This window comes from Andrena cerasifolii, chromosome 1 (assembly GCF_050908995.1).
Source record: "Andrena cerasifolii isolate SP2316 chromosome 1, iyAndCera1_principal, whole genome shotgun sequence".
In the NCBI taxonomy this organism is placed as follows: domain Eukaryota; kingdom Metazoa; phylum Arthropoda; class Insecta; order Hymenoptera; family Andrenidae; genus Andrena; species Andrena cerasifolii.
Window position 1 is genome coordinate 13,549,949 of NC_135118.1, and position 10,283 is coordinate 13,560,231.

Below are 10,283 nucleotides of genomic sequence, written 5' to 3' on the forward strand. Positions count from 1 at the left end.
GTTCCGTCCAATCTTGTAAATAGGCAAATTATTAAAAGAATTCTAGCATTTAGTTGAGGATACAGGTAAAAAGGGTGGCAGTAATTGCCTCTATTTCGTGATAAGTGCTCTACTTTATTGATCGTGTAATTAGTGTCAACTGTAGCTTTCTATGTGTTTTATAATCGAAAAGTCCACCTGCAATGGCGATTACAGAACTACTAGAGGAATAAGAATGAGCCTGAATCAATTAGAATTGTATATTTTCACTTTCCGAGGAATATTCACTAGTTTGAGTTTACGATCACAGGCCACACTCACGATACAGAGTAGATTAAGTAACCATAGACATGTTTGGGTACACGTATATACACTCTCGTTTTCCTTAAGAGCCAAAACGTATTTAAAGAGCTGTTCCGGTCTAGAGCCCATAAAATAGGTGATCTTTAGGAATTAATTAAAGAAAAACTACTACATACAATTCAATGGGACTTTTTGCATTGTATTAAGGATGTCTTAAACTGTAGAAATATATTTTTTGTTTTACAATTATACATTGCAGACGGCACTGGGGAGTCGTTAAATTCGAGGCGTCAAAAAATTCATCCAAATCAGTGGAACCTGTAGCACCTAAACCACTGGTCTGAAATAAAAAACAATGCCAGATTATTAAAGGGCATGCAACTCGCTTGTAGACTAGACCAAGAAAAATTACAAAATTACATTTTTTGAGAAAATAGCGACACTTGAAGTTTGAAATCATTTCCCCCTTTTATTTTTCGTCATTTCTACGCCCTTAAATTTTATAAATTTTCAATTTTTGTTAAATTTTACTGGTGTATCCGCCAGCCAGAATTATACTCTTCAAAATAAAAAGAGTTTCATTCGAATCGGATAATAACTGTTGGAGATACAGATTCCACCGATTTTGAGACCACTGTTTCGAGAAAAACACGTTTAAAGTTTTACGTGAGTGCCGAGTGTTATCCATGCATTTGCCGCTACTCGAATGCCAATAACTTCGGGAATTTTACGAATTTCAAAGTATCCTTTTAAACAGATATTCCTAAAAGTTTGAACATTCGAAAAATGAAATAAAAAGAATCGATTTTTAGACCGGAACCTCCCCTTAAGTACGAAAACTAGCGCGCGCACGTAACGATCGACTTCAAAGTTTGAAACGGCCCGTTGAAGCACCCCGAGACTGTAATCACTGTAGCCACCAAGAAATGGGGCATTGCCCATTCTCGTAGGTCAATCGCGAAACGACAGTTGATTGCCAAGTATCGTTCTGCGTCATGCGCGTACACGAGAACAATATGCATTCAATTTGAAGGGAAAAGAAGACGGGACTGGTCAGATACTTGGAACAATAAAGCTACGTTTACGTCAAGCGAGTAATTGGCCTGCTCTGTTATCGTGTTCGGTCCCACCGTTGGTCGTAGCTGTGAAGGGTAAACAGAATATAGGCTGCATCCAATAAAAACTGTCGCAAAGAAAGATTGTCTGTAAGACATAAAGTTATACAACGATCATCACACTCTAGCTTTCCCCATTAAATGCAACCGGTACCATAATTTTAATCTCCCTGTCAACAGTTCGCGCAATAAAAATGTCACTGTCTTAAAGTAGCTGTGTCAAGGCATACGCGAATGTTTACAAATCTCCTTTCTCTATTTCGTGTTGTCACGCGATTGGCGCCACTAGCGTTAGACGTTAACACTTTGACTGGCGTCGGCGTGTTTTCGCGCCGAGGGATGTGCGAGGGTAGGTACCAGTTAAACAATGTTTCCTGGACAGAAACGATCGTTCGGAAACGATTCTCTCGAAACCTTGCGCCACTCAGAGTGTTAAATTTTGTGCGTCGATAAGTTATTGAGAAAACCATCGACTTCAGGTTTTGGCATGTGGTGAAGACGTAAGTGTGCCTCGACTTGCCGTGCCGCATGTTAGCTCGATGCGTGGTGCTCGCCCCTCGTTGTAAGTAGCGTTTAACACTAACAAGGACTAACTTCAAACATTCCTTTGGGACCTCATTGTTGCAATCGGTTTTTCACCCGCCATCGCATTAGGCGCCTATCATTCACACTGCAAACACCCCCTCGCCCCCTGTGCGCCACCCCTTTCCCAATCGAAAAGGAGGTCTGTTGGAAATTTTAAATACACTTTCCATGCGCGGCAGCTTCGAAGTTATCTGTCAATTAGCTTCAATTATCGATAAACTCTTCGCGATTCGTGTTTGAATGATGGCGCTTGGGCGCATGGCGGGTGAACATGGTCACGCGACGAAGGACATCGGGCAATATCTCGTCGAACGCCACTTTTTTCCCCCGAGAATTAATCAGCTTACGACTAATATCTGGAGACCTACTTACAACCTGGGTAGGGGACGATGCAGCATTTTGTACCGTACATGTACATACGTTTGTGTTACTTGTATAAGACCTGCCTCTTACTCGTCTGCACTGTATGTTTATAAATGTGTATATTTCGTTCTGTATCTGGTAACGAGCAACGCATCTTGCCACTCGAATGTACATACCGACAGACGATGTCGTTAAACCCTCACGAGGAATGTATGTGAATAGATGCAATTTTTTTATAGAAACTACGACTGCATTTTGTTATTTCTTCTGTTCTGTTTCACACATGTGTCGTCCATCCTTTCACTGTAAATAGCACGATCGGAACGAAATTAAGTGGCCACCGAGAATCATCCCTATCTGAACACCCACCCGCCATACCGTTTCCCCGTCTCGCCCCTCGAACGGAAACACGAATTCCACCGCGTGGGATAGATTCTAACAAGGGATGATCCCGAGCCTGAAAATTCGAAAATTTTGAAACTTTGTGGAAATGTAGGGGATTTCCTCCTGATTACAACGCAATTTTCGTTTGCTTCCCAAATTCACTAGAAGGGGGTGAAATTAACCCCTGAAAATTCGGCTATTTTCGGATTTTGTGTTATAACTCCCGAAGTGTAAGAGATAGAAAAAAAGTTTCAAGACAAAAGTTACTTCTTTTAATTAGATCTATCATTTGGTAAAAAAAATATATTTTACAGTTCACGAGTTATAACACAAAATCGGTAAATAACCGGATTTTCAGGGGGCAATTACACCCCTTTAGAGTGAATTTGGGCAGCAAACAAAAATTGCGTGATAATCGGGAGAAAATTCCCTACATATTCACGAAGTTTCAGAATTGTTTAAATTTCCGGGTTCCGGATGTTCCCTTGTAAGAAGGTGTATACACCGAGAGAACAGGGGTTATATGCAGAATAAAATCAAATTTGAAATCGTGCCAAGGCCACTGACTATCGACCTACTGGGCGAAGGTGTGCTTACACTCGTGCGCTCGGGGGTTGGTTGGCTTAAAATTCCACAACTTCTTCACTGGTATCAATCTCAACGTAATGATCTGCTAGTACGTTCTCAAGGCTTCATACTTTCAGACACTGAATGCCAAAAATCGAAACTGTGCAAGTTTCTTGAAATTGTCCAAGCGTATGTTTAGTGCTGGACGCTATTTTTTGCCGATCGGTCACGCGAAAAATTGAACGAAATTTCTGTTTTAAATTATCAATTATTAATTAGAAGAAGGTAGCGTGTTGGTTCAAATTTAAGAATCAGTAAACCAGTGACTATTCAAAGCGACAAGCGTTATCGTCAAAAAATGTGTCGCAACAAATTTGCCCTCGTTATAAGTTTTCTAAACTTGTATGTAAATTTTGTGCATTCAAATTGTTTTCTCTGTCTTATTTACTTGTTTCAAGATTTTTAAGAATATTCTATATGCCTTCTCTTGGGCATTTATGTTCCAGTTAATGTATACATAATCATATATCCGGCAGAAAATAGTGTCGACCGTAATAACCCCTCGAGAGGCCACTTGATTCTCTCCCAATTGTAACAATTCTTCATCCCCCGTCCATCCCAGACCCTCCGTTCGTTTTGTATCTGTTTTTTCCCCAATCACCTTACTGATTCTTCACTTGTACCCGTGCACACCATCCTGTGTACATATGCGTACTAGTTTTAGAGAAAAAAAAAATGCACATCACGCGCGTGTGGCACCCCTCGCTAGTAGCTCACATACATGTCGTAGTACCATAGTTCATGCCCGGTGAGTACATTTTGTTCTTAACTTCACCAACGATACACGTCGGTCCGATATCGAATCCCCCTCACTTCCCACAGTGCGCGTGTCGTTGGACAGAAAACTGCCTAGCCTCTTCTCCTGGAGAAATTGGCGAAAATCGCGAAGCTACATTCTATATCGGACACGAACGATGCATCCACATATGTAGTTTCCCCACGCTTCCATTGCACGCCTGCGTTTGCAACGTCTGTACGTATTGCTTGCTTCGCTTTCGTTCTATTAACAACGCTGCTAACAAATTACTCGACCTTGCGTTCGTATAATCTTCAAGAGGGTATCTATAGAACTGAAAGTTTTGTTTCGCACTGGCAAATAGGCGAGAGGGATAACGAACAACGTAGTGATACATTTGTCGCACTAAAATCGATGGGTAATATTAATGGCCGGTAATAAATAACTGCTCGTACGTATTTGTGGAATAATAATAAACAAGCTTGACGTGTATCTAGTAATAATACTAAATCCAGTGTCTAACATGGCGGAAGAATTGCCGCGTTTCATTTACATAACTTACAGACACCCTTTCTAGAGCCTGTATATGTACTCTTCGATTAATCGTTAGTTGATTGAAAGTAACGGAGGCGAGAGTCACGACTGCGGAACGGTGGAATGCAAACACGGGTAATTATTCGTCTTTTTGTTTCAGACAACACTTTGTTGGCGATAGACTCGGTGCCCCCTCATGGAATCGCGCAGCCACCGCCGTACATTTCGCCCCCCAAGCCGGAAGACTGTCAGAAGGATCGCAAGATCCAGGAGATACTGAAGGACTCTCAGGCGACTGAGAAGATAAAGGCGCAGTGCGAAAATGAGCAGAAGTATGGACCGCAGGGGCTTCATCCGCAGAACATTTGCGCCCATGATCCCCGGCAGAATCTTTGCAACAACAATAATCGATTCATCGAGCAGAACAAAGTGCCCAGCTATAATGAATGCCAGCGTGCTTGCGACCAGCGTCGCATCGTGCACATGCACAACGCGAGAAACCAGCAGTACTACGGGCCAGGGAAGGATAACAGCCAGCAATTTTATACGCTGCCATCCAGAAGGCCTCAGAGGGACGTCGAGCCACCCCGTAGCGTCACGCCAGACATTACGAGGGGCCTTGGACGCGGCTCCCTGAGTGCTATGCACATGCTTGCGAGACAGGGCCAGAGACCAATCACGGAGCAGGATTGCAATCGGTTTGGCTCTCAGGTAGACTTGAACCAGAGGAATTCGGAGAGATTCGAGACGGAGAACAGGCTAATGAAGAACCATCAACAGCCGCCGATTGTGGATGTCAGAAACAGGTGAATATAGAAGTTCTTCTAGAGATAAGGGAGTATTACGGAGGAAGGGGCAAGCTTGATTTACAAGGGGAGGAGAAGGTGGTAGATATCGATTTTGATGAGCCTTAGCACGACGGATCTATATCGAAAATAAGTAAACAGGTGTCCGGGCGTTTAAGCCAATAGGACTTTATAATAGAGATATTTACATGGAAATTATTAAAAATTTCATAGTGGACGTGGGGTTTTAATGGGTAAAAATCCCACGCTACCCTGGCACCCCGGGGGATTCCCCTCTGGAGGCGTTGGGGTGCTTTTTGAAGATTTGCAAACGTTAAAAAAAAATTTATAAAATTTTTTTTATAAATTTTTAAGTCTATTGGCTTAAACGCTCGGACACCTATTTACTTATTTTTTCGACATAGATCCATCGTGCCAAGGCTCATCAAAATCGATGTATACCAAACCTTATTAGTATCCTCCCCTTGTTAGTAATAAGATTGTTCAGATGTTGGAACTGAATTTAATATTCTTTGATTATGTCTTACTATGGTTTGATAGCCAACAGTACATTTTTACATTGATGGACGTTATTGTATGTGAACACGTTTGCTGTGGGTTTCATATTTAATTATCGCAATCAGAATTAGTTTTGATGGGCGCAGAAAAAATTTCCATAAGAGAAGGAATGATTTATGTCGACTCTACTTATTGTTAGTAGAACGTTCAAGTGGTAGAGTATTCAGATATGTAGTGTAACATTGAGACAGAAAAATTGATCGAACATAGAATATTTCAGCAAGGTGTTAAAATAGATGAAAGTTCATACTGAAATCATCGAAGATCCAATGTGTTATAGAGATATTCCAAGTTCCATCCCCTCAGGTAATGAGAGTTCAGAGTTTCCAGTTATTACGAATACATATTATTTCAGTAGACGTTCCGTTGAATAAACGTTCTTATTACTCAATCGAATGAGAACATACAGGGTGATTTGAAACGCCTGTAAAAAATTGACAGATTGTGTGGTAGGTCCTTTTGAAGAAAAAGTGTTACACAAATGCAGGTCTTATTCTCAATACTTACATCAGTGTTTCCCAACCTTTTTGAGTCGCGATCCTCTTTTATAACGTTTAAATAACCTGGTACCCCCTCCCACATAAGGCAAGGTAAATTTAATAAGGTAAAGAAAACACATTAAAAATGAGTATTTCACAATATAATTCTAACTTAATAATATTAAAAAAGAAGCTCAAAAACCGTGGCACCCCCTCAGAAGACACTTCCTGACCCCCAAGTTGTGAATCACTAACTTACATAATAAAAAGGATTTAAAATTCTACTCATCTCATAGTAAAATCACAACAGAAGAATATGAAACATCACTTATTTACAGTTCAGTTTTACAAAAAATCCTAAAGCTGTGTTCCTTGAGCTTCAACATTGGTACAATACATTATTCATATAAATTTCACTTTGAGAATATGCTGTATGTTCCTACAACGCTTTTTGCTCAGAATAACCTTGAAAACAATCCGCCAAAGTCTTTTAAACCCGCCTGAAATCATTCTGCACATTAAAACAGTTGTTTTGAAACGATAAACAACTGCCACACGAATGTCGTTCTAAATGTTCCATTTCCTTCATCTAGATTCGCAACACCATTAGGCCTGACAGCGCTTGGCTATCGATTTTTCGCGTCCTCGCCTGTTAGTGATCCCGTTATGAAGTCTCCTAGTGCTGATGCTCTAAAGCACAATCCAATTTCCCCGATCGGGCACAGCTATGGCAATAGTTTCAAGCCGTCCACACCGGCCGGACGTACTATGCCAACTGTTGCCGAACGTTTGGCTCTGACTGCCAGCAACAACTGCCCGTCACCGATGTCCAATTCCGGAAGAAGCACACCCGTCCAGACTTCGTCGGGGAGGAGCACCCCGACGAATCTCATCCTTTCTCCAACCAAGAGCACAATGTCCAACGAGGAGCTGTTCGCTGCCATCCATAAATCGAAGAAAAGACTGAATATCAAGGACGACAGCGAAAACCTGTCTCCGTACGGTTCAACCACCTCGCTGGCGAAAATGTCGCCCGGTAGCAGGCATAGTTGGAGCTCGGAGCAACAGAAACCTCCAATAGTACGTACAAAAATGTGCTCCGTGATTCCTTCGAATGTTTCTTCTTCTTTTTCTCAATTTCGTTTGTAACTTTACTTTAATTCCAGGTGGCGCCGAACGTTCAATCGCCGTCGCCAGCGACGTCGCGATTGGACTTCAAGCGTCTGCTGCTGCAGCAGAGCGTGAAGACTGGCCCGGCCAGGCTCTCAGCCGCGGAGCAGTTGAAATTGTCCCGCCAGCAGTGTCAGCAGCAACCAGCATCGCCGACCATCCAGCAAACGACACCCTTAGCCAAAGTTCTAAGCCCGCGGTCAGTGTGGAGGTTTCAGACACCACGGACGGATGTTCTGTCGTCCACGATCATCGAGGACACAGCGGCGGAGGAGAAGGCCATGAAACCTTCACCTGAGAACACGTCCCCTATATCAAGACTGAACGCCAGGAGGCAGTTGGACCTCTGCAGCGATCTCCCGAATTACTCGAGCGTCGTCGACCTAGGGACTAGGCCCTCGGACGCGTGCAACGACAGGTTATCGGGCAACGTGGCAGCTGTCGATTCGAGGTACGCTAAAGAGGCTGAAGCGTTAATCAGAAACGTTCACGCGCGAGAGCTGGCCACGAGGAACAGCGTGGCGACTGCTGGCGACAATCGCCTGCAGACTGGTAGCCCTCAAAGTACATCGGTCGCTCAGGCTGTTTTGGACCCCTATTCGCAGTGCAACATCGGCCTCCCAGCAATGCAGTATTCGTCGAGCTGCTCGCAGCTCACGCCTACGTGCCAGCAAGCGATAAACGCTTTCGAGTCGAGGAGGATCAGCAATCAGCTGGCCAGGGCGCAGTTCCTGGCTAGCACGCCGGCGAGTACCAATCAGGGCCACAATACTTACGTGAGGCAGATACTCAGAGCGAGATCAGTCTCCCCTCAGAACCCTGCGACGCAGAATGTCACGCGCAGCCCTAGCGCCCCCACGCTGGAAACTGCGCTGTGATGGTGGCGCGCGGCATCGGCGAGGGTGGGCAACGTGGGACGTTGAGAACCAAAATGAACTATGTAACTCCTTCATCGCTTGCATCTTTCAAAAGCTTAATGATCTATATAACGTCACGAATTGTGGAGATCGAGTTGTTGGTACAGATTTGTTAAATTTTTAGCTATTTTTTTTTTACAGAGTTTTATGTAGCTGGTTCTCGATGGCTTTTATTTAACAGGGAGCGCGACTGTTGCAGCAGGTAAAATTGAAGCAAATAGCCTAGAAACGGTTGAATAATTGTACATTCAGTGACCGTGAGTCGTTTTAACCGGAAATCTGATTTATTGAATCGTCTACGGCTTCGCGGAGTTCAAGGGGACAATAATATTTTAATTCCTGCTGTTTCGTGATGACGGAGAAATTAGTATTACACAGTATTGGATTACTTTTCCGCCATGAAAGTAATAATTTTAGAGCGAAGAGTGTCGTGTAATCGGGAGGAACGAGTTGTATCGTTGGGACTCGTTTGAAATTGCAGCGTGTTGTACAGCTCAAGCCGAAGATTCTCGTAACGCGTATACGCATGCAGATTATACTTTGTTAATATATACAATGTGAATTCACCGAGAGCAATAAGTCACAATACAAAACAGTCCACTCGTTAATCTAGACAGAACTATATATATATATATATATATATATATACACATATTTTATGCTGTATTGACTTGTGGTGAAAAAGATTTAATACAAAGTGAAGGGAAAAATATTGAAATAATGGCTAGCGTAAGCGTTTGTACATGAACGAATCAATATTTAAAACGATAACTCACAATATCCATACACCTTAATATTCAAACGTACGCATAATTATTACTGGCGTTCATTTTCTTCTATAAATGAACATGTACTGTAAGTGCTGCCGCTTTTTGGAAGAAGGGTGGCACTAAAGATTCATAATCACTGGTTCCTTAATGAAACTTATCGTTAAGATATTAATTTGTTCTTCATTCGTTGTAAGAAAGAAGAGAAGAAGAAACACCAGAAATCTCTGAGAACTGTACTGTAAATAACGCATAATGTAATTACAAATGCATTCTGCTTAAAATTCGATCGCTTGCTTGTCTAGTCCGGGTAGCTTAGTATCCACAATTTCGAGTTTCTCGCGAACAATGTCCATATTACTGGAAAACTACGTAACGAGCGTGTAATTGTATTATTACGAGACGGCGTATAATAGAACGTAAGCTTTACGATTACTGGGTGGTGAATAGTAATATATTCGAAGAAGACTAATGCGTCGAGTAATAAACAGAGTTGCCTTAATTAAATTATTTTAAGTTATGCCGCGACGATCGATCGTGTTTTCGGAAATTAACCGCGCCCCCGCGTACGCGGGCGCCTAACGACGAATTTACGGACGATAACGTTAGATTTTAAGCTGAAAATGTTTTGTACTTTGCTCAGAATAAAAGAAAAATATTTCATTGAAATATCACTGTTCGTAGCGCTTCGCCTTCCATCATATCCATTTTGCTAACTCCATACCTGACTGCCCAAGTCAACTTATGGGAATTTTAAAGAAATTTGTCCATTTACAGAGAAAATCATATAGATAGTACCTATAGCGAGTTCCTGGTAATGATCTACGAAAGAATAATCGTTCCTCCAGTGTCTAGAATTCCTACTATACTTAAGTCAAAGTAGTTTTTGGTTTAAGTTATAACTCTGTGATTACGTCACATCCACGTCGACACGAAACATTAGATTCATGTTCCACGGAG

General features: G+C 42.2%; 1 protein-coding gene across 2 annotated transcripts in view; it reads left to right on the plus strand.

Moving 5' to 3' along the window:
• The window catches only part of Gukh (NHS actin remodeling regulator GUK-holder), a 127,483-nt gene extending 117,491 nt beyond the window's left edge, over positions 1–9,992 (plus strand). For both annotated transcript variants that reach the window (XM_076819050.1, XM_076819059.1), the window contains 3 exons: positions 4,787–5,432; positions 7,063–7,549; positions 7,636–9,992. In XM_076819050.1, coding sequence (XP_076675165.1) covers positions 4,787–5,432; positions 7,063–7,549; positions 7,636–8,517 — 2,015 coding nt within the window. In that variant the 3' untranslated portion in view covers positions 8,518–9,992. The remainder of the gene's footprint in view (positions 1–4,786; positions 5,433–7,062; positions 7,550–7,635) is intronic.
• The last annotated feature ends 291 nt before the right edge of the window (positions 9,993–10,283 follow it).